The 26034-nt window shown below is 42.9% G+C and overlaps 1 protein-coding gene across 1 annotated transcript in view; it reads left to right on the top strand.

Annotated features, from left to right (window-relative positions):
* Positions 1-4604: 4604 nt before the first annotated feature.
* Positions 4605-26034, top strand: part of LOC147031327 (periplakin-like) — a 70856-nt gene continuing 49426 nt past the window's right edge. Inside the window, exon 1 of the mRNA XM_085861723.1 lies at positions 4605-4876. Within this exon, the coding sequence (XP_085717849.1) occupies positions 4872-4876 (5 nt within the window). The 5' untranslated portion in view covers positions 4605-4871. The remainder of the gene's footprint in view (positions 4877-26034) is intronic.

A 26034-nucleotide genomic window follows, 5' to 3' on the forward strand; every position in this document is an offset into this window, starting at 1 on the left:
TCCCTGTGTCGTAAGAGGCGACCAGGGTTGCGTCAGGAAGGGCATCCGGCGTAAAACCTGTGCCAAATCATTATGCGGATCATAACGGATGATCCGCTGTGGCGACCCCTAACGGCAGCAGCCGAAAGAAGAAGAAGATATAGGGATAGGATGGGGAAAATATGGCTACCCCATCAAATATGTACAAAACAATACACTTAAAAACTACTATAGGGTGAAGTCATAAGCCTTTTAAAACGATACCTTTTATTCTTGAACGTTTTCACAACTAACAAGAATGAAAAAGACACCAAAACACATCGTAAAAGCATCAGATCGAGATGTCTCAAAATCGCCAATTTGTTGATAAATGTCATCAGGCCTCGCATAATAACGGTTGAAACAATTCCAATGATTCCAACGTGAAGGAAGCGACATTCTCTCTTGGGTAATGCACCCGTCCCAGAACAACAAAAAAACGACGACTTTGGTTCATCGCAAAGCCATATTTAGCAATGATTCAACACGCAAAGTGAATTTGATCGAAGCGAGTTTGCTCCTGGTTTTTCTCGTTTGCTAAATCAATATGAATGAAATTGTGGTCAGACACCAAAACCAGTAATTACACAGCCCAAACAATAGCTTCCTTTGCAAATCCATGAGTGTTTTTATATTAGTTTTTCACAAAGATTGCAAAACGAAAACACTCAACTCCTAACCCCTACATTTAGCACAACATTCATGTGAGAGTTTCTCGTTTTCTTGTTGGATCTGTATGTTTGCAAATGAAAGCAATCAATTCCAATATTGCATTTACATTCACACTTCACTTGTGAAAATGCAAATTGCTCAATTTTTTCAATCATCTATCAGACGTCAATCATGAATAAAAGGTGCCACAGGTGAACTCTCAGTTGTCGTGGAGAATTGGAGCAGGTATGAGAGGGAAGACAAGCTGAAGCTAGAACAGGAAGAGGATATCTATATTATAAAAGGAGCCGTGTCTGTCCGTTTGTTTGTCGTGTTATAACTTGAGAACGGATCAACAGATTTCAATAAATCGAACTAAGATGGATTCAAGGGGACTCCCAAAAACGGTTTGAGACAAAAAATTAAATTTTTTTTTTTTTTATGGGTACATGGGCACACATGGCGAAACTGCAAACACTAACTTGTGACACTGGTAATCCCTGCACTCCCAGGAGTCCTATTTGTTCTTGCCCTATCGATTAGCCATCACAACAATGATTGGCATCTCCGTCAGCGAGGCGATGGGTCTTATATTCTAGTAATCTATCATATGAGATATGAGCAACCATCGTTGATCATGTAATCAACCATGGACTGACCATGAGAGTAGCTGGGCAGAGGGTGCAGCCCAATCTCATCAGATCAACGGTTGCTTCAGTCATCCGTATCTTCAGAAATGAGAATAGGTAAGTGACCTTTGCAAAGTATACACCTCTGTAGTCTGTCCGTCATGTATTGTACTTTAAGTGATTGAGAAAAAGTACATTTGTAGGTGTAGTTTTGCTTTCATTCAATTGCATATTGTATTATATTCCCATCTGTCAACATTGCATCCATTTTTCGAATTTAAAGAAAACGTCCTCCTGATGGCAGAGGACGACGATTCACAGAACAACAGAGGACTACAATCAATTGTGGAGATGGTCATTGCAAACAATTCCATCCATCTAAAAGACTTCAGAGCGGGATCATCCAAGCCATTGATACATTTCCAACTTAGAAGGACACTCGCTGGAGCGCATACCTCCACCATGCAATGCCTGATCCACGAGAACATATCGGGCCCAATACATTTTTGAAACATCATGCCATGTATTGTTTTTGTCCCTATCTCTCAATGGTGAAGAATCACTTTAAAAATTAACGGATCCGAATCCAGATGACAATAGGTTTTAGATTTTTTTTAGATTTTAGATTTTTCGAACACCTTTAGATTTACCCGAACCGAACTCTAAAGGTGATAAATCCGAACACCTTCAGATATATATATATATATATATATATATATATATATATATATATATATATATATATATATATATATTTTACAGTAAAGTCTACATGAGCAAGCTCAGGGACCTTGAATAACTGAAACGTCATGTTGTTTGTCCTGTGTCATCGATCTCTTCAAAGCGATGCTGCAAAATGTTTTCTCAGAATTTGAACACCAAATTCGATTGTGTTATATTGAATGACGGATGATGTGTAGAAATTAATTAATAATTCAAAAATATCGAATTAATATCAGTTTAAAAAAAACAAACATTAAACAAACCAACACTTACAAGTCTGATGCACGAACTCGTTTCAAATTGATGTCAGCATCTCGAATAACAATACAACGATTCGACATCATTTGGGGTATATTCATTTTTGGACACTGTGTGTGTGTGTGTGTGTGTGTGTGTGTGTGTGTGTGTGTGTGTGTGTGTGTGTGTGTGTGTGTGTGTGTGTGTGTGTGTGTGTGTGTGTGTGTGTGTGTGTGAGTGTGAGTGTGAGTGTGAGTGTGTGTGTGTGTGTGTGTGTGTGTGTGTGTGTGTGTGTGTGTGTGAGTGTGTGTGTGAGTGTGTGTGTGTGTGTGAGTGTGAGAGTGTGTGTGTGTGTGTGAGTGTGTGAGTGTGTGTGTGTGTGTGTGTGTGTGTGTGTGTGTGAGTGTGTGTGTGTGTACATGTATGTACTGTATAACAATTGAGGGATTCGTTTTTAATCGTTTGCTTTTGTGAGCAAGGAGTGAATTTTAAAATACAAATCATTTATAAGACAAGAACAAGACAAGAAAATAAAGCAAGATTGACAGAAGGGAGGAGGATGGTGGATACAAGTGAAAGAAGCAGAGTGTGAGTGTGAGAATGAGAGTGAGTATGAGAGTGAGTGCGAGATTGAGTGTGAGAGTGAGTGTGAGAGTGAGTGCGAGATTGAGTGTGAGAGTGAGTGTGAGAGTGAGAGTGGGAGTGAGCATGTGAGATGAGAGTGAGAGTGAGCGTGAGAGTACGAGTGTGAGCATCTGAGTGTGAGCATGAGAGTGAGAGTGAGTGTGAGAATGAGTATGAGTGTGAGAGTGAGCATGTGAGAGAGTGAGAGTGAGAGTGAGAGTGGGAGTGAGAGTGAGTATGAGTGAGCATGTGAGAGTGAGAGAGTGTGAGTATGAGTATGTGAGTGTGTGTGAGTGTGAGTGTGTGAGTACGAGTACGAGTGTGAGTATGAGTGAGAGTGAGTACGAGTACGAGTACGAGTACGAGTACGAGTACGAGTACGAGTACGAGTACGAGTACGAGTGTAATTGTATGAGTATGAGTATGAGTATGTGAGGGTGAGAGAGTGAGTGTGAGAGTGAGTGTACGAGTACGAGTACGAGTACGAGGCTGAGTCCGAGTGCGAGTACGAGTACGAGTGCGAGTGCGACTTCGAGTATGAGTATGAGTATGAGTGTGAGTGGGAGTGTGAGAGTGAGCATGTGAGAGTGAGTATGAGTATGAGTATGAGTATGAGTATGAGTATGAGTATGAGTGTGAGTGTGAGTGTGAGAAAGAGAATGAGTATGAGTGTGAGAGTGAGCATGTGAGAGTGAGAGAGTGAGAGAGTGAGAATGAGTATGAGTATGTGAGAGTGAGAGTGAGAGTGAGCATGTGAGAGTGAGAGAGTGAGAGAGTGAGAGAGTGAGAGAGTGAGAGAGTGAGAGAGTGAGAGAGTGAGAGAGTGAGAGAGTGAGAGTGAGAGAATAAAAGAATGAGTATGAGTATATGAGAGTGAGTGAGTATGAGAGTATGTGAGAGTATGAGTATGAGTACGAGTATGTGAGTGAGAGTGAGATTGAGAGTGAGCATGTGAGAGTGAGAGAGTGAGAGTGAGAGAGTATGAGTATGAGTGTGAGTACGAGTGCGAGTGCGAGTGTGCATGTGAGAGTGAGTATGAGAGTGAGAGTGAGAGTGAGAGTGAGTGTGAGTATGAGTGTGAGTGTGAGAGTGAGCATGTGAGAGTGAGAGTGAGAGTGAGAGTGAGTGTGAGTATGAGTGAGTATGAGTATGAGTATGAGTGTGAGTGTGAGTGTGAGAGTGAGCATGTGAGAGTGAGAGAGTTTGAGTGAGAGTGAGTGTGTGTGAGTATGAGTATGAGTATGTGAGCGTGAGAGTGAGAGAGTGAGAGTGTGAGTGTGAGAGTGTGAGTGAGTATGAGAGTACGAGTATGAGAGTACGAGTGCGTGAGAGCGAGATGGGAGTGAGAGTGAGTATGAGTGGTTCTGCCACTTTATGATCATATAATCATCACCTCTCCAAATTTACCACAACATGACAAGTTTCACTGGGGGAGTTTCCACCGAGAGAATTTGTTGATGAAACGTCATCATCGGACTGAATTCATCGGAACCTAAAGGAGCTCGGCTTCATCTCCATCGGCGATTACCGATCACTTCTCCACCTGCCCTGATGTTTCTCGACTCCTTGATGATATATAAATCCATAAAGACGCGTCACCGATGCCTACACTCACAAATCAAAGCCCTCCCACTCTGGGTGACGGGCTCGGTTGGGAGACCGTGAACTCGGCGGTATAAAGGAGGGCGCGACGTTTTCCGTTGCCTGTTGAACGCAGCCTCGCGATCCTCTCCGTGCTCCGCTCCCTTCAGGGCTCCACAGCGAGGCTCCGCCCCCTTCAGGGCTCCACAGCGAGGCTCCGCCCCCTTCAGGGCTCCACAGCGAGGCTCCGCCCCCTTCAGGGCCCCACAGCGAGGCTCCGCCCCCTTCAGGGCTCCACAGCGAGGCTCCGCCCCCTTCCGACTATCCACGCCCCTCTCGCTCATCCCGTCCTTGTGCACACCTGCTCGAGGAACCCACCTGTGTCCCGAGACCGACGCCGCAGCAGCAATGACGTGAGTCCCAGGACTGGTAACAGTCCCAACTTGGTTCGTACAATGTGGTACCTGAGGCTCGGACTGAGATTCCTGTAAATGTGTCCACACGTGATCATCGCTTCGTGGGAACTTTCCTCGTGACAGTTTATTCTACAATATGAAGTTACAACATGTTGTTTTTTTTTTTTTTTTTTGTAAAAGACAACTCATCCTGAGAATAGTAAAGGTAGTTTTGAAAATTAGACTTAACGACTAATTAAGAATGATCAGGAATCGCCGTGGACTGTGGACACCACCTACGAAAACGGAGGGTCGTTTCGACCCTCCACGGTCCTCATTATGCTCGTACCTCGTTTGGCTTCCCCTCTTTTTTTGTTGATCTTCCTCGGGTCCTGGAACACACCTGTGGCGTGCTCGCGCCTCTGACGTCACTCAGCCTTGCCGCACCTCTCCCACTGCGAGGGCAGCGCAGGTCGAGCCGACGGATATTCATGATGATTCCTAAAAACGAAAAGCACAATTTGTCAGATTTGTGCATTTCTTGGATTTTGCTGAACCGCCATATCTCGCAGGTGTACCCGCAAGTGTACCCGCAGGTGTACCCACAGGTGTACCCACAGGTGTACCCATGAAACGTCCACCTGTAAAGTATGGCCCCATACCTGGTAACTATGTCACAACTTCGGTTTCGTACGTTGGCGTCGTCGGTGGAATAACTTGTGTTGCAGTTTGTAGTTCGACACCTCCACGACGCTCGAGGCGCTCATGCAGGTAAGACATTGCGTACCTGGCTTTGCGTCGCTGCTTTGCATGCAGTAAAAATGATAATATTTCTTCTCATCCCCCCCAAAGCCTGCCAAGCCATCGTCACATCATCTTGGCCGACGCAGAACAGAATCGGATTGAATTTTTAATTGCTCTTCTCATACAATGCCAACAATATCGATTCGTCGGAATTTCACCGCAATCCGATGGGATGGTGTACAGGTAGCACACTTACCTGTGAGCTGCTCGTCTTTGTTTGATTCCAGGTGTGAGTATAAACTTTCCGGTGCAGATTGGTGCATCACAGTTGTCCGTCCCTCGGACGGGAGATAAGTTGGGTGTCCGTCCGCTAACACGTCGACTTGGTGGACGTTCAGGGTGGTGGACGTCCCACCTTCAGTGTGAACGTCCCACCTTGAGCAACCAGTTCCTTAAAGATGGGCCAAGAGTTCACACTCCGAGGACGAAGGACGAACCAGCTGGAGAAATGCATGGAAACACCTTGAGGAGAACGCAGAGTGATGATGGCATGACACATTGATCTGAAAATGAATTTAAAACATAGATTTATTGATGTGTGTGTGTGTGTGTGTGTGTGTGTGTGTGTGTGTGTGTGTGTGTGTGTGTGTGTGTGTGTGTGTGTGTGTGTGTGTGTGTGTGTTTTTAATGTACGTATAAGATGGTTAGATATTTTGGAGTACTCCAAGCAATAACACACTCACTTTCAAAGACCACATTATTAGCCTGGTGTTGGCTTGGCGGTTTGGGTGGTGGCTTGGGATCCTAGGGTCCTGAGTTCATGCCCCGTTGGCCGCTGAATTAATATACACCAGGAGGTTGACTCAGCCTGTCATCCCTCCGAGGTCGGCAAAATGAGCACCGGTGTACTGGTAAGGGGGACACTGCATCAGCGGCATAGCCACGTCCCAACCAATGATGCAACCAGCAGCCACAGGCTGCGCTCGATCGAGAGAGAGAAAGACCACATTGGACCAGAGGATGATTTGAACCCCCCAAGCCCTTGGGTTGTTTTCCCGAATGCATCACATTCCTCGGTAACTTCTGCTTGTTTATCGGTGACAGCTTTGAGCGGCGGTGTTTCATCACCTGCAATGCATCAGAGCCTTCAGGATTTTTAGAACACTCTTGGGATTTCTTCTTTCCTTTTTACCTCTGCTATCGAAGGTGGACGGATGTTATGTTTTTACACCTGTCTGTCTGTCTGTCTGTGAATAGGATGTCTGAAAAAGTTGTGGATGGATTCAGACGAAATTTGCTGGAGAGGTTGGGTTTGTGACGAGGAAGGAACGATTCGATTTTGGTGAGAATCTGGATCTGGATCCGATAATTTAAAAAAATGATTCGTCACCATAGACGAACTGATATATAACACGATATCTCAGAGATACATGCCTGGTGTTGGCTTAATGGTTCGGGTGGTGGGTCTTGGATCCCAGGGTCCTGAGTTCAAATCCCGCTCAGCTGTTGAATTAATACCAGGTGGGGTTAACTCGACCTGTCATCCTTCCGTGGTCGGCAAAATGAATGCCAGCTTGCTGGTACACTGTGTCGGAGTGACGACCCCTCCAGGATTGTGTCCAATAGCTAAGGAGACTGCTTAAGCAGCACCAATGCTCTGCATAGAGTATGGTCCCAATCTCCTCCTCGTCCTCGTCCTCAGTAACATGAACAGATTCAGACAAAAGTTGGTGGACAGGGTGGATGTGTGACGAGGACAAATTGGTTCGATTTTGGTGAAGATGTGAATCTGGATCCAGATGCGAGAATTATTGAATATTTTAAAAAGTTATTCTTTGCCAATTGAGAGATGGGGCCAAATACAATGTGCAGTACCAGTACGGTATCTCAAAACATTGTGGACGGATTGTGATAAAACTTGGTGGAGAGGTTGGGTCGGTGATAGGAATGAAGTGATTCGATTTTGATTCAGGTCCGGATCTGGATATGTCCTATCAGTGGGATACAAAATGTAAAGTGGTGAGCCAGGTGGACGTCTGCACTCTACCGAGTTCCATTGTACTTTTCTTCTGTGGTCAAAGTCGGCTATACCAACACTCAAAGCTTGAAGGATTCAATGTTGGGCCTTGATTTTATTGAACCTACAATTGTTACAGAGTGCAAGGTGTTCTCATGACCCGACACATGTGGATGCATTGTTACAACGAGCAATGCATGGAGTCTAAAGATGGAGGCAAACTAACAGTATTGTAAGTTTAGTCCATTATAGAGTTACCTGTAGTTTGACGGAACGTTGCAAAAGGAACCAGAGAAGATCCGGTCCTTGCAAGAATCCTAGATTTCACCCTGAACAGATGTCCTCATTTCCAGAGTTATGATGCTTCCTGAATTCCAGAAACAATTGCTTTCCGACCTACATGAATGAAGACGTTGGTTTGAGGATACCTCTGGTGGCCACTACTTGACCAAGTGAGATTCAGCAATTGATTGAAGCGTTTCCCACACTGAGAATTGAGTGAGCCTCGTTTGAAATCTCCGCATCTGATCTGCCCGAAGATCTGCTCGTTTCAGAGAGCGGATCCTCGTTTTCTCCTGCGAGATTTCAACCGTCTCCACCTTACCCATCCAGCAATTGAATGGTACAGATGTTAAAAAAAAAATTTATTGGACCAAACAAAGTTCTCAATCGATATGTGCAACTCAAAGGTTGGCAATTTTTTTCTTTTTTCTTTTTTAAAATTATTTGCCTGCAGGAACACTTGTTCCCCCTCCCCCTCCCTCCCCATTCTCTCACTGAGATGATGCCAACAGAAGCTTCTAGAATGTATCCACGTACATGCTTATCATTACTGAAACGTGTAATGTCACGTACGGTGGAGAGATCAATGGCAACAACAGAGAAATCGTGACAAATCCATAAAACCGGTTCACACCTTCCATCCGGGAGAGAGAATGATGGTTCGGGATTTCAAACATCCCGAGCATCGCGGGGACTCTGTGTGTTGCTTGAAGCTCGTGGAACTTCAACACACGTTATTTGTGACAAAGAAAGAGTTCACGTGCAGGTTGATCATCTGCTTGCAGGGGAGATGTCACTCCGGAGGGGGGTGAGGGATTTTGAGGGCTTTGCACCTGCCCAGGGTAGTCCACCCTGGGGTCTGCATCAGAAAACCACAGGGGTCTGCTCCATCTAACAACAGCAACTCCAGTTAGATTATATGACTTGTAACATCGCAGAAGCTTGACCTTCGATCAGGCAAACCTAAATCATTGTGTTTCAGACCTGGAATCTTGTGAGAGTGAATGAGCTCTTCCATGGGGCAGAATAATCCCCACAACTTGCTTCCGGGCACCAAACGGTGTTCGTCAGGCCTGAAGTTAGGCGATGCTAATGTTGTTGCTACGACACTAGTTTCTTAATAAAATGTGAGCAGTACATAGTGTATCTGTGGATATTAAATGTTGTCGTCTTGTTGCATTGTGGGAAAAATGTACTTTACAAGGTGCTGGAGGCACACACTTTGTCACGTACTGTGTGGCCCATAATTCTTACATTTCTAAACACTGCAATGAATATTTATCGGCCCTTCTTCGTTCGTATGCAGCGCAAGCCTGTGGGGTAGCATCATTGGCCGAGGGCGTGGCTGTTCCGCTGATGCAGTGCCCTCCTGTAGGTAAGGAGAGGATATTTTTTGAATGTGGTCTTAGTGCCGCCGATAACTTGCCCACTCTTCCTGAAAGACGTCGTGGGATCTTTAATGTCCACCGACTAATGCTGGCAGATGGTTCGCCGGTTTCACGTCCATCCAACAGATGGAGCACACGTTGATGAAACGCCAGGATGGCAGTTCATAGCTGGGTTGGGATTCAAACCCAGGCTAGATAGCTTCGAGGTGAGTGCACGTACCTCGAGGCCATCCTGTCAGGCCAAAAAGGCTGGTGATGGAACGGTACACTGAAAAATTGCGTTAATCATTCCCTTTCATTCCCTTCATTGTCTTTTCTCTTGGCTATGCAGACAAACACTTGGGTGTGGTGTGTAGGACTTTTGATGGTTGATCACTAAGGCCGTGGCTTACATAAAAGCTGAATACATAATATGAGTGATCGTTGAGTTTAAATATGGCAGAACAGCACGCGGGTATCTGCACTCGCTTTTGAATTGTCTCGCCTGGGTTCAAATCCAGATCCAGCTATGTACTGTCATGCTGCTGTTTTGCAGGCAAGACAATGCATCAAAGTGTGGAGCACCGGCTTGACAGCACTGGCAATGTTGATCGACGTTAAAGATCTCACTGCGTCTTTTGTGAAGAGTAGGCAAGCCATCATAGACACGCTGTGGCTAAATTCCAAATGCATGCCAGTCAACTGTCAGGTATGCCTGGTGTTGGCTTCATGGGTAGGTGGTGGGCTTGGGATCCTAGGATTCTGAGTTCAAATCCCCTTCAGCTGTTGAATAAACATCAGGTGGGGTTGACTCTGCCTGTCATCCTTCCGAGGTCGGCAAAATGAGTGCCAGCTTGTGGTATGGTGTGTCGGAGTGGCGACCCGTCCAGGATTGTACCCAATAGCCAAGGAGGCTGCTTCGGCAGCACCAACGCTCTGCATTGAGTATGGTCCCAATGGATGTCCCGGCCCCACAATGAGATGGGAATAATTAGGGCTGTGTAAGAAGTTTAGTTTCTATCTTAAATTGTTACTCGAGAACTTTGTCCAAAAATAGTTTGGGTAATTTCATTTATGGCTTTTAATTATGTTTGGCGAGTCTTGATCACCCAAATGTTGTGGATATGCAAACTTAAATATTATGGATATATTCAACCAGACTCTGTGATGTAATGGTGAGAAGTGTCTTCTCTTGGTGTGAGAGGTTGATGGTTTGAAAACCGAGGCCGAGTCTTACCAAAGACTTTAAAAAATGGTACGTGCTGCTTCCTTGCTTGACACTCGGCATTTAAAAGGATAGAGGACGGATGACCGACCATACCTTGGAAATACTAGCACAGGATTTTATTGGCCTCATGGCATCCTCTTATGTTGAAGTTCCTTGTAAGGGAACTTTTATTTATTTATTTATTTATTTATTTATTTTTGATAAGTCTGATATTAAGGTCATTCCATTGAGAGTCAATGACATCCTGACATTAAAAGTCAATGTCTGACGACCAAACCCAAGTTAATTTTTATACATTTTACTTTTACATCGATTGAATTTTTTTGAACTGAACGATCAATCATATTTTGTTGCAGCACTGCAGTTGGTGATGATGTGATGTGGGTTCTCGGTTTGCTCAGTTGCCTATGAACTTCTGCCATTGTAATATGGTGATTGCACATTCAAATCCTGACCCGCCACAGCAATATTGCAAAGCATCCAGTTTGTTCTTTAACCTCAAAAACTAATTTGGCAACACCTTGCTTGTCGAAGAGGATGGATGAGGGATAACAGCCCATGAACTTATTGATCGTATTACTTTTGAGAATGATTTCCATCAAAACAAATGCTAAGTTTTATTTATCTAAAGCACCGTGTCACTCGGTTATCACAGAGCGGGTAACGCAGTGCTGTGCTTTTATTTGTTGTCTTTTGTGAAGAGTAGGCAAGATAGCGCTGGTACTGTGGCCAAATTCCTGCCCTTACCTACAGAGGGCATTGCATCAGTGGTACACCCGTTCCCTCAGCCAATGATGCTACCCTGCAGCCTCGTGCTGCATACAAACAAAGAAGAAGGCAGTCGGATGCGAGATCTCCATACAAAACTGGGTGTTGTTATTGTTGTCGGTGGACAAGATAGCTCATTCGGTAATAAGCTTGATGCTAAGTTGTCTGGTCCTAAATTTGTTCTCCTGTGGTCGACTCCGAATAATAATAATAATAATAATAATAATAATAATAATAATAATGCTGTATTGATTCGGTGCATGCAAAGTGTGCTGCATCCCAAAGTATAATTTCCTTTCGATGGAGATATTGAGAGTCAGCTGTCCCTTTCTGTCTTTGTGCTGCGAGCATTAGATATCCCAGGAACAGATTAAAAACAAAATTTGTGACAAGCTGTATTGGTTCAAGGGACTTGGCACCTGATACAATCTGGACCGTCCGAGTAATCTTTATCAACCTCTCTGGATTCATGCAAATTTTCGAGATTGGGACGGGACGCTGCTGACGGCAAAGTCAGACGCCGCAGACATCTGCTTTCTGAGAAGCACTCGGAGGATCCTCACACGCCATTGTGTGCCAAGTGCACACTTTCAGAACTTTGTGAATTTACAAAGGAGATGCACACCGTCCCATTTTAGATAATGGACGTAGTATGCACTCAGTGTAAAATGATCAATTGAGCAAAACAATCTTGCGTAACATCCATATTTTACCTGTACGTAGGCATGGGCGTCCATCGGTCATGAACGAGGTAGGGGGAGGGGAGACAATTCCTTCCCCAATTTTTTTTTTGGGGGGGGGGGAGAGATAGCATCTTGATATGTTTTCTTTGTGTGGAATATTGATGCATTCTATGCTTCTTGGGAACATTGTTTACATCAATAGCAATAGATTTGATGGATTTGGGAACAAAATGAAGTTTATATTTTCACAGTCCATTATGTTGCTCTAGACTTGACTGCAAAAGATCTGGAGGAATTCTGATGTTTTATTTACTTGTTTGTTTTTTTTTTTTTTGTAAAAACGTTCACAGACACAGAGTGTCATTTGTGACCGACAGCTGCTGTTCTCACCACTTGCTCACTTCATTAGATTTTGAGGTCATTTGACTTGTTCCTATTCCTTTCTTACCTACTTCGATTTATTTTTTCACTTTTATTTTTTAGCTCGCCTGTTCGAAGAACAGAGAGCTATAGCGATACCCCCGGCGTGAGCGTCAGCGTCAGCGTGAGCGTGAAAATGTTAAAGTTTTTGGTGCAAGTTATTTAGAAGCTTGCCATTCATTTAATATGTGTACTAGGATGCAGATATTTGGCATGGAGGTTCCTTTGGGGTATATTGTTGATGTAGTGAAGTTGAAATTTAAAAAATAATTTAAATTTTTTACCTGTTTTGAACTTGACTTTTTTTTGTAGCACATCAACGTTAAAGTTTTTGGTACAAGTTATTTAGAAGCTTGCCATTCATTTAATATGTGTACTCGGATGCTGATATTTGGCATGGAGGTTCCTTTGAAGTATATTATTGATGTAGTGAAGTTGAAATTAAAAAAAAATTTAAATGTTATAAATTTTTGACCTGTTTTGAACTTGACTTTTTTGTAGCACATCAACGTTAAAGTTTTTTGGTGCAAGTTATTTAGAAGCTTGCCATTCATTTAATATGTGTACTTGTATGCTGATATTTGGCATGGAGGTTCCTTTGGGGTATACTATTGGTGTAGTGAAGTTGAAATTAAAAAAATAATTTTAAATGTTATAAATTTTTTACCTGTTTTGAACTTGACTTTTTTGTAGCACATCAACGTTAAAGTTTTTTGGTGCAAGTTATTTAGAAGCTTGCCATTCATTTAATATGTGTACTTGTATGCTGATATTTGGCATGGAGGTTCCTTTGGGGTATACTATTGGTGTAGTGAAGTTGAAATTAACAAATGATTTTAATTTTTTTTTTTTAATTTCAATCTAAGATGGTGTCAAAGCCACCCAATGCTCACCTGTTTATACTAGACGCTTGCCATTCATTTAATATGTGTACTCGTTTACTGATTACAATATACATATATTGCTTTAAAATTATTTGGATCAGACTTCACTGCAATGCTTTATAAAAAATATTATTAGACTAGTCTTTTAAAAACGATAAATGTATAAACAGGCGAGCATTGGGTGGCTTTGACACCAACTCTCTGGTTTTTTTCCTTTTCCTTTTTTTGGGGGGGACTGTACCATCTGTATGGTTGCCCATTCCCCTCCCCCCCCCCAATCTTCCCAAAATAACTTTCCCAGAAAAGGTAGCACAAGCAGCCATAAGGTATGCAGAATCCTAAATTTTCTGGGGTCCGCCGAAGGGCTCTGGACCCCATGCCGTATTGGTTTCCCACTCTCGCCCCCTCAATCCTCTGCACTTTTCCATAGCGATTGACGCTCTTGTGTGCAGGACAGCAAAGTCAATATTTCTGCCCCAATCATGTGAGTTCTAAATAGATGGCACGAATTTCTTTACACATTTGTTTAAAAGAATTTGACTTATCAGTAATTAAATCATTTTAAACAAACCTTCCTAAACAAACAATTGGTCAGGCACAGTTGTCATCGTGAGTTTGTCAAATACGATTATAGCTGTCACTTTATTGATTACCTCTGCGATGGAATGTGGACCGAGATTATGTAGTCACCCATTTATTTGTCTGTCTGTTTGTTTGTTTGTGAGCATGATATCTCAAAAACCTGTGCATGGATTCAGATGAAATTTGGCGCGCAGGTTATGTGAGTGTGACGAGGATGAATTGATTACATTTTGGTGAAGATCCGGATCCGGATATTAGAATTTTAAAAGTGATTCTTCACCATTGAGTGCTGGGGCCAAAAAATTATATATAACGCGATATTTCAAAAAGTTTTCGATAGATTATGGAAAAACCTGGTGGATGAATTGGGTGTAGGTAGCAAGAACAAGCCGATTAGATTTTACTTGAGGTCTGACTGCAGATCCGGCCTATCAGTGGGTTACAAAACGTAAACTGTTCAATGTGACAGAGGTATGCACTCTAATATGTGCGGTTCTAGTATTAAAAAACAAAAAAAATTGTTGGTTTAGGGAATGGGGGCAGAAAGTGAGAAGGTCACAACTGCTGAAAATTTCTTGCATTGAGTTTAAATGGAATATGCGAGTTAATTATAAAGGGATTTTTAAGTTTGATTAAGTTAATGGTAACAATAGGTTTACTACATCAAATGTGAGTAATCTGATAGAAGAGGTTATGACTGTTTGGTGATGGCACAGGAGTGTTGGGCCAAAAGGCCTCTTCCTGTGTCAAAAAGTATTTGTAAATCTGTTATTTATTTATTTTTTTATTTATTCTTCTTTCTCCACCCAAGTCAGTACTGTACTCATCAACGAGCTGAAAACTCAGACACAGGTTGTAATACTTGCCTGTTATCACCAAAACAAGTGCACATCCATGAGTCGCTACCCTTCAAGTTGAGTCTTATTTAATTCACATCCATGAGTAGTATTTTATAGGATTTTATTTATCTAAACCTAAAATCTAGTTTAGGTTTGTGACACTTTGTTTTGTAATCCAATTTAATATAATTATGTACAACTTAGCGGTTTGGGTGATTGGTTTGGGATCTTAGGGTCCTGAGTTTGAGTCCTGTTGGCTGCTAAATTAGCACCAGGTGGGGTTGACTCAGCTTGTCATCCTTCTGAGGTTGGCAAAAATAATGAGTACCAGTGGACTCATAGAGGGGCCCAGCATCAGCAGCATGGTCGCACCCCAACAAAATGATAGCTAACCAGCAGCCAAGCTGCCAAACGCAAGAAGAACAAGAATATTATGTACAAGTCTCTCGCACTGTTGAAAAATACATAATTAAGAAGTTTTATCTTGCTCACCCACAGATGTAACTGTAACTGTTGTATGTTGCTTGAATGGTGTCCATGTCTCTACTAAGATATTCTCATGAGATTTTCATCATATTTCTATCAGAGATGTTTGCAAGCCTTTTACCAGCGGCAACTCAAGTCTCTCGTCAGCAAACAGTACCTTCTACCACACTTTCTTATCTCACCATTCCATCACCGCATTGTTTGGTTATTTACTATGAAGCGGTTGGCAAAGAAATAGGATGATGATAACATTTCAAAATGCAACCAATTGTGAGCTGGGTTTGCATTATGATGTGATGTGATGTGTTGTGTTGTGTTTATTTTTTATACAAAATTGTATAACTCACCTGTGACAATTATCAGAAGCAATCGATCATCTTTTATTCAATGAATCAATTGCCTCCAAGTTATGCCCACCAGGGTAATTCTTATTATTATTGTACAATCCTAGTCACAGCTGGGGGCAATTGATTGCTTTTCCCAGTTTCGGGTGAGAAATGTAATTTGGTCTTCAATAATTATACTGTACAAGTGGCTGCCTTGCTTCTGGCATTGCATGAGATTATGTGCTTGTAACTTTGAGATTCCATCCATCCATTGGGACCACACTCTCGAGAGCGTTGGTGCTCCCAAAGCAGTTTCCTGCGTGATTGGGCACAATCCTGGATTGGTCGCCACTCTGACGCAGGATACTCAAATAGCTCAATCATCCAAGCTAGCTGGTACTAATTTTGCCGACCTCAGAAGGATGACGGGCTGAGTCAACCCACCTGGTGTTAATTTAATGCGAAAGCAAGATTTGAACTCGGGACCCAAGAATCCAAAGCCCACCACCCTAAACTTTGAGATTTCATGGTTTATGCTACACTGTCACAAATTGGGAGTCACATTTGCCAGCATTAGTTGTGCATGTTAAATATCCCATGATGTCCTCCATGAAAAGTAGTGAGCCAACGGTGGCGGCACCATGGCTTTGTTTCAAATTCCTGCCATATCCTCCGGGGGGGGGGGGGGGCACTGAATCGGCAACACAACCAAACCCTCAGCTAATAATGCTGCATGCGAAAAGAGTCACAGATGATCAATGAGCTAATCGGTGAAACTTGTCTGGCAGTTGAATAATTATTGATCGTTGCACACCTTTGGAAGGGCCTGTATTTGTGCCAAATGTCACACAGATTCACTAAGAAAATAATAGATCGGGTATTGTAGCTAGACTATATAAATAAATAAATAAATATATATTATACATTATAGAAACAAAAACAGTACAGTACAACAGCATGGGATTGAATTTTTGGAAATCCTAACCAACTGGGGTAATTGATTGGGTTAGAGCTGATTGGTTAATCCCTTCAATATATATATATATATATATATATATATATATATATATATATATATATATATATATATATATATATATATATATATATATATATATATATATATATATATATATATATATATATATATATATATATATATATATATATATATATATATATATATATATATATATATATATATATATATATATATATATATATATATATATATATATATATATATATATATATATATATATATATATATATATATATATATATATATATATATATATATATATATATATATATATATATATATTCGCACCTCCTGGCTGTTATGGTGAGCAACACCACGGATTATGTCTCACGTGGTAACACCGCATAATCCACAGAGAACAACCGTCCATCTGCCACCCAGATGATTGTTCCCACTAATGCAAGCTGTTCAACCAGAAGGCATGTGATATGATCGGCAGGTAAACCGAAACATGTGGAATGTGACTAGCACTCCCCCGCTCTCCAATGTGTATATATATATATATATATATATATATATATATATATATATATATATATATATATATATAAATATATATATTATATATACAGTGCTCCCTTGCTATATTGCGGTTCACTTTTCGCGGCTTCACTACATCGCGGGTTTTCAATGAAGAGGCGCCTCCAGTAGAAGAGATTTAATGCTCTTGGCTGTGCAGTACTACATTCATCTCATCATCGTCATCCTCATCGTCATCAGCACTGCACAGCTATCATCATCATCTTCATAGGTCAGTACCCATAATACGTTTTTTATTTTATTTTATAGTACAATATAGTATTTTTTAAATTATTTTTGGTCTTAGGCTTTGCAGCCCCATGAAGTCGCATTTCCGATGAAAAATTTTTAATTTTTCTTTTTAAAAATCATTAAATGTGTGTGAGGAAGGTTAATAAGAGTGTGTGGATGCTGTATAATGGTTTAAAATACGTTTAAAATGTGTTTAAATATATTTAAATAATTAAATAAATATGTGGTTTTTACTTCGCCGATTTTCACCTATCGCGGGTGGGTCTGGAACACATTAACCACGATCGGTGAGGGAGCACTGTGTATATATATATATATATATATATATATATATATATATATATATATATATGTGTACAGCCAACAAGAAAGAATTCCATGAAGTATGACTACTCCATAAATTTTGCTGCAAACAGGTTTGAACAGAATATTAGTTGACATTTCACCCATGAGTGACCCATGGGTCAGTGATTTATGATCGAATGGAATCGTACCATGTTTAATTATATATTGCTGATTCATCCATTTTGATTGAATCATCTGTTTAATTTTGGTGGTTACTCAATGCACGTAAAATGAAAAGCAGGGTTAAGCGATTGGTTCATGTCCATCGGTCCGTCTGTCTGTAAACATCAGTTTTTGATTGAAGGGAACAACTTGATTTGATTTAATGTTCTATTTTGAACATGTATCGGAAAACAAACCTGCAGTACTAACAGTACTTTGTGTCCAAATTCGTCCTGATCACATATGCAGAGAGGAGTGAGATAATCTTTTTTTTATTTTTTGAACTCTGCCTGGCAGTCAAACAAATTTTTAACATCATTCCAAACAGGAAACTTACTGTTTTTAAGGATGTTATAAAGGATACCCAGGCAAAAATGCTCCAGTTTGAAGTATAGTATACGAGTGTGGTACTCGTATATGATAATTGGCAAAACATCCTACTACAGAGAAATATATGTCGGTGGAATTTTTGCCTGGGCACAAACAACCAGCACAAATAACTACTGTAACATATTGGATAGGGTGGTGGACGAGACACTGCGTCAATGGTGGAAGATTCCGGAATTATTTTTTTTTTTTAATCTTTATTTTATTTAAATTGAAGTATGTACCTGAGCATTGTGTGGGGTCCCATGTTCTATGAGCTCTCAAGTTATTTATATGTTTAAAGACAATCCAAGCAATCTGAGACTTTACTCCAGTTGGAGTTTTTTGTTACTCGAATCACGCAGTCAAGTCCTAATCACTTTGTATCACATCGTTGAGAAGTCATTGCTCAAGAAAAAGAGATTAACCACATTTTGCCGAGCTCGACGACAGGCTTGAACAAGAGGCTGACAACTCGGCTGAACAATCAATGAAGCTTCCCAAGTGGAAATGTCTGAAAGTCATTGGTGAAGGCATGTTTCAATGTGAGACTGAAGATGTGCAGTATTCGTACCCCAAGCATTGTGGAATGTTTGTTGTTTTCATGTGCATTATAAATGTAGGTGGGATTCGGTTAACTACTTGGCGTGGGACTAACATCGTAAGATTGGAAATACGGTTCTCAATATTATAATGGCCATTGTGGCTTGTGGGTTTTGCTCATCACGAGTAATATTATTAATGTGTTTGAATCAATCAAAAGGTGAGAATTTAAATGTGTAAACACTCCACAAGGTGCATGTGTGTGCATGTATGTTTAGCTTCTTGTAACAACAGAGAGGTTAATATCCCCCTCCCTCCACCCCTCACACATTTCCAGCCTCCCTTCCCTTTGTGCCAGACCCTCGTAGCCACTCTTCTGTTTTCTTTCATAGTTTCACAGGGTGGAGCAGAGATGGCACGCATTATACCTTTGGGCCATCTAGTCTTGCTTTTATTCCTGGCCCGTCGAAAAACTGTCAAATTTGTTCTTTGTGGGAGGAAAGTTCATCCTCAGATGAACTTTAAGATTGTTGACAGTTGGGGGACTTTAATGATTCTGCGGCGTATTTTGACGAAGAGTAGATGAGGTATTGTCATAAACCAAGAAAATTTCCAACTTCTTGCCTGCACTGTGGGTAGCAGATAGTCGTGTCATCTCGGTTATCCCTTGACACCACGTTGTACCCCTTGCTATCTCACAGTGTGATGCTATGCAGGCAGCAGCTCCGACACCATAACCGAATGCGTGCACCCAGGTGTTCATTGTCATATGGATGGCAACAATCTCTGTCTTGAATTGTCTTCTTCGTTGAGCTGTGTACTGCAATTCAATAATGGAACATCAGGAACTCAATCTTACAGAGAATAATGTTTTGAATTTTTCCTCCTTCCTGTCCATTGGAAAAGTGTAGGAATATTTTATAGTGGTTGTAGTAATGATGAAACAAGACGCAGTAGTGTCCATCCATTGGGACCAGACTCTATACAGAGCGTCGATGCTGCCGAAGCGGTCTCCTGGGATATTATTGGGCACAATCCTGGACGGGTCACCACTCCGACGCAGGATCCTCAAATGACTCCATCCCAGCAAGCTGGTACTCATTTTGCCGACCTCAGAAGGATGATGGGCTGAGTCAACCCCACCTGGTAGTAATTCAATGGCTGAGCAGGATTTGCACTCGGGCATACAGTCTGGACACCCAGAAGGATTAAAAACAAAACCTGTCAAAGGGCGGAGGAGCTCCTTGTGAGCCAACGGCCATCCATATCTAGTGCCCAACTGTGTCTGCAGATGTCCTCCTGCAGTTGGGTTACTTTTTTATTAGGAGGTTGGTGGCAGGATTTGCACTCCGGCCACCGTAAAACCCTTCATTCCGCAAAACGCAAAAACGCAAAAAAATCTGAAAACCCACTCCTTGGGAGTACCTCCTGTGCAGCTTCCCTTCGCAAGGCAGCTCACCGGATGACGGGAATGGGGCAAAGCCTTTGGGACCCCCAATCTTTGATGAAAGGAGGGAAACCACGGGGTAACCTCCCTGGGTCATATTGCGGGAGAGTGTGTCGGAGTGGTGCTGAGGTGTCGCCCACCAGACGGCAGTCTCCTTGGGTTAACCTGAGGCGGTCCCTTCGGGTGGGTGCGTGGAATGTTCTATCCCTAAGAGAGGATGATCACCTGTCTCTGTTATCATCTGAGCTCAAGCGTTTGGACATCGGCATTGCAGCTCTCTCTGAGGTTCGGAGACTGGATTGCGGTGAGAACATGGTGGGTGGTTACACCTACTATTGGTCTGGTCGCTCTGATGGTTACCATATCCAAGGAGTTGCTGTAGCTGTGTCCAATAAGCTGACCCCAATGATAATTGAGGTAGCACCGGTCAACGAGCGTATTATGAGACCAAAGATTCGTCACTCCTTAGGTGTCATTTCCCTGGTCTCTGTTTATGCTCCGACTGAGGCGAGTGACCTCACCGTGAAGGACACATTCTACGCCACGCTCGAGTCTGTGGTTGATCAGTGCCCCAGACGAGATACACTTCTAGTCTTGGGGGATTTCAATGCATCGACTGGAACTGATAGGGATGGTTATGAGATGTGTGTTGGTCCCCATGGGTCAGGAACTATGAACCAGAATAGCACCAAGTTCCTTGACTTTGCAAGAAGTCATGGACTTAGGGTGGCTGGTTCATGGTTTCAGCGCCCACGAGCTCATCGCTGGACTTGGTATTCCAACGCTGGTGGTGTGGCAAAGGAGATTGACCATGTCCTCGCTGATGGTCACTGGAGGATGATGCAGAACTGCAGGGTCTACCGGAGTGCTCAGTTCCTCAATACTGACCACCGGCTTGTTGTAGCATCTCTGAAGTTGCACCTTAAATCCAGGAGAATGGTACCATCCCAGCCAAGGCTGGGATGGTACCAGTTGGCAAGCTCAAGGATGAGAGGGTAGCTGAAGAGTTTGCAAACAAGCTGAGTGGAGATTTGGGGGGTCTGGGTGCTTTGGGAGGTCCTGAAGAGTTGTGGAGTGCCTTCAAGACCACCGTCCTTGATGTTGCCGGCGGATGTTTTGGAACTCACCATAGAGCAAAGGAGAATTTTGTCTCTCCAGGGACACGGGACACCACTGACCAGAGTCGCAGGGCCAGGCTGAATGGCAGAGCTGAGCTGTTCAGGGAGCTGAGACATAAAACTGTACGTGCGCTAAGGGTGGACAAGGAGGCCTATGTGCGAGGAATCTGTGAGGGGGTAGAACATCTCCTGTGGTCAAGTGATTCTCGTCCCACTTACAAGGGAATTCACGCATTACGTTCATCCAAGCCCATCCCTCGGAGCACTGCAGTTCGAGCAGAGAGTGGTAGGCTCTTGACAGAGGAGTCTGAAGTGAAGGCCCGCTGGGCCGGTTGCTTTGAGCGGTTGCACCAGGCTGATCCACCAGCTGTCGAGTTCGATGTCAAGGATGTTGCAATCCCTGTTGCTGACCCTCCAATCAACTGTGGTCCACCTTCGCTTGTGCAAACACAGGCTGCAGTGAACCAGTTGAAATGGGGTAAAGCTTCAGGGATCTGTGGCATCCATGCCGAACTTCTCAAGGCTGGTGGAAATGCTGCACTCGTGTCGTTGCATGCAGTTTTGTGCTCTGCCTGGAACACAGGCATCATCCCAACTGACTGGAAGAGGGGCCTTGTTGTCCCTCTCTGGAAAGGGAAGGTGATCGCCAAGACTGCAACAACTACCGAGGGGTGACGCTGCTCTCAGTGCCGGGCAAGGTCTTTGCTCGGATAATTCTTGATAGAGTTCGCCACTATCTGCTTGAGCACCAGCGTCCAGAGCAGTCAGGCTTTACACCAAAGAGGTCAACGATTGACCGTATCCTTGCCCTTCGTGTCCTCACCGAACGCAGACGAGAGTTTCGGCAGGAGCTGCTTGCAGCCTATGTTGATCTCTGTAAAGCGTTTGATTCAGTGAATCGGGATGTCCTCTGGAGGATTCTTGGTCTGGTTTTGTGGGGTGCCACCAAAACTGATCGATCTGATGTCTGAACTCTACTCTGGTACTGAGAGTGTTGTGAAGTGTGGTGGTACCATCTCTGACTTATTTCCAGTTGTTACTGGAGTTTGTCAGGGGTGTGTACTTGCCCCCACACTTTTCAGCACTTGTATGGACTGGATTCTTGGGAGGATGTCGGAAAGATCAAGCTGCGTTGCATCGTTTGGGAATGTCAAGACCTCTGAGCTTGATTTCGCAGATGATGCAGTCATCTTTGTGGAGACTTTAGATATCCTTTTGGGGGCCCTTGAGGTGCTGAATGAAGAGTCGGAGCCGCTGGGATTACGGGTTTCCTGGGTCAAAACTAAGATCCAGGCTTTCCATGACATCTTAGATGCTGCTGTACTGTCTGTGCCTGTTTGTGATGAGGATCTTGAGGTCGTGGAGAGATTCACTTACCTTGGAATATTCATGTCTCTGCTGGCTGTGAGTCAGAGGTCAATAGACATCGGTCGGGCCTGGGGAGTCATGGATTCACTGGATCATGGGGTGTGGCGCTGCCGCTACCTGTGCGGGAGGACAAAAGTCCGAGTCTTCAGGTCCTTGGTGCTTCCAGTCTTGCTCTATGGATCTGAGATGGAGACTTAATTCCTTTGGTACCAGGTCTCTTTGGAGAATCCTTGGATATTGCTGGTTGGACTTTGTGTCCAACGAGCGGTTGCTGAGAGAGACTCAAATGAGATTTGTTACCTGCATTGTCCGTGAGCATCATCTGCGGCTGTATGGACATGTGGCTCGTTTTCCTGACGCTGATCCTGCTCACCAGATTCTCTCAGCGAGGGAGCCTCGTGAGTGGAGGAGGCTCATGGGCCAAACATGCCTCGTGGTTGCAGCAGGTTGATCGGCATCTCAAGGAGATGGGGATGGTCCAGGCTTCTGCCTGGGGGATGGCCAGATGGAGGCCCCTGGAGTACCGGCGGAAAGTGGATGCAGTGACGTGCTGCTCCGGCGCATGCTGCCATACCTACCTACCTACCATACAGTAGTATCCTCAGATAATTATCCTTCACTCCCATAGATATAAACTGTTCAAATCCCAACCAAGATATAAACCGTCATCCTGGCGATTTACAGGCAGGGTAATTCATCCATGTGTGTGCAGTACATGTTAAATGAGCGTCCCATCTGCCGGTATTAGTTGGTGAACCCTAAAGATCTCACGGTATCCATCACGTATATTAGGCGAGCTATCGCTGGTACCCGGGCCAAATTCTAAATCCCTGCACTGACTGATTGCTGGGAAGGCAATGGCAAACCACCCAGCATAACCCTTGCCCATGGACTAGATCAACAGAACCGATGTTCTATAAAGTATGGTATATGATGATGAGTTCCTGTATTTCTAGCCTATTCAGACAAACAAAGCAATTATTTTACCTTGCTCATTAAACCATCCTGTCAATCCAATGGGACCATACTCTGTGCAGAGCGTTGGTGCTGCCTAAGCAGTCTCCTTGGCTATTGGGTACAATTCTGGACGGGTCGCCACTCCGACACAGGATACCAGCATGCTGGCACTCATTTTGTCGACCTCGGAAGGATGACAGGCAGAGTCAACCCCACCTGGTATTAATTCAACAGCCGAGTGGGATTTGAACTCAGGATCCTCGGATCCTAAGCCCACCACCCTAACCATTAAGCCAACACCAGGCATAAACCATCCTGTTCTGGCCTTGAATTATGAAAGCATAGTTTGGTGACTATTTGGTTTCACTTTTGTAATTGAATCTTTGATTCCGATACATCAATAAATATCAACGTTGTATTAACTCGAGGGCACCCTTGCCCTCCAGACCGGAGTACCCTTCTCGGTTTACCGGAGCTCTGGCTGGAGTATGTTCACCGGAGTAAGGCTAAAATACGTATTCATCCGCTGGCCTTGGGTGGCCACTTAAGGCCAAGATTGTGGGCGGAATGGGAGGTAGAACTGTGTTTGGAACTTCTACGTCGGCCCAACAACTGTTAAATGTCAATTTTTTGACTTTTGGTGACATCCACGTTTGCTCCATTATAGTAAGATTATACGTAGGATGTTCAGACAGTGTGATCATCGAGAAACTCACAATAGTCCCTGACAGGCCAATGTTTTTGTATGCATATGTAAATTGTAAGATGATATATAAAATTAATTTTTTATTTCTATAATTTGTCTCATTAGTATTGAAAAGTATATGTTTTGGACCATATCGAGTATCCCGTTCATACAACATTTGAATTCCCATTTTATTTGAAGGTGCTGTTTTTGAGAAGGCATGTTGTATTTGCATTGTACGTATTATCTACTTGTTGAAGTCGTCACATTAAAATGACCACATTGTTACAGCGTCGTCATCTTCATATCCAGCTTGTCCACAACTGTTTGTCTTTTCCATGAGAAAACTTTAAATTTTCACTTCTTGTGCAGACGATACATGTTGTTTGCTCCACCTAATATGTTTGAGAGCCTAAAGGTGTCAGGAAGTGAAATTAATTTTTCCCTGCAATAAATTTTTTTATCTTTTATTTATTTATTAACCTCCGCCATCTTCGAAGATAGATGGATGGAGGATACTGTTTTCACCCCTTTCTGTTTGTTTGTTACTTACGAAATCTAAAGATTTCGTAAGTATATTGATGCCTTCCGTTTCTGTTCGTTTCTTTGTTTGTTTGTTTGATTGTAGGCACGATAACTCGAGAACGGAAGAAGCAACCAATGTCAAATTACACCACGTGATTCAGGAGGGTGATGGCTAGTGCTGATTAGATTTTGGTCAAAATCAGTCAAAGGTCAAGGTCACAGTGAGGTCAAATATTTGATTTTTGATGGTTTGGCACAGATAACTCGAGAACGGAAGAAGCTACCAATGTCAAATTACACCACGTGATTCAGGAGGGTGATGGCTAGTGCTGATTAGATTTTGGTCAAAATCGGTCAAAGCTCAAGGTCACAGTGTGGTCGAATATTTGATTTTTGATGGTTTGGCACAGATAACTCGAACGGAAGAAGCTACCAATGTCAAATTACACCACGTGATTCAGGAGGGTGATGGCTAGTGCTGATTAGATTTTGGTCAAAATCGGTCAAAGGTCAAGGTCACAGTGAGGTCAAATATCCGATTTTTGATGGTTTGGTACAGATAACTCGAGAACAGAAGAAGCTATCAATAATCAAATTACACCACGTGATTCAGGAGGGTGATGGCTAGTGCTGATTAGATTTTGGTCAAAATCGGTCAAAGGTCAAGGTCACAGTGAGGTCAAATATTCGATTTTTGATGGTTTGGTACAGATAACTCAAGAACAGAAGAAGCTATCAATGTCAAATTAGACCACGTGATTCAGGAGGGTGATGGCTAGTGCTGATTATATTTTGGTCAAAGGTCAAGGTCACAGTGAGGTCAAACATCAAAAAAATGATAACTCGAGAACGGAAGAAGTTACCAATGTCAAATTAGACCACGTGATTCAGGAGGGTGATGGCTAGTGCTGATTATATTTTGGTCAAAATCTGTCAAAGGTCAAGGTCACGGTGAGGTCAAACATCCAAAACATTCGATTTTTGATGGTTTGGTACAGAATCATCGTAGAGACTTCTGGTTTGCGTAGCTACCTTCTCTAGAGACAGCTTTTATTAGACAAGGTCAGAGGTCAAGTTGACGATTTCGTAAGTACCAGTCTATGACTGCTTGTTTGTTTGTTTGTTTGTTTGTTAGTTTGTTCGTTTGTTTGTTTGTAGGCACGATAACTCGAGAACGGAAGAAGCTACCAATGTCAAATTACACCACGTGATTCAGGAGGG

This window comes from Eptatretus burgeri, chromosome 2 (assembly GCF_056783735.1).
Source record: "Eptatretus burgeri isolate ZD-2024b chromosome 2, Ebu_testis_v1, whole genome shotgun sequence".
Classification (NCBI taxonomy): Eukaryota; Metazoa; Chordata; class Myxini; order Myxiniformes; family Myxinidae; genus Eptatretus; species Eptatretus burgeri.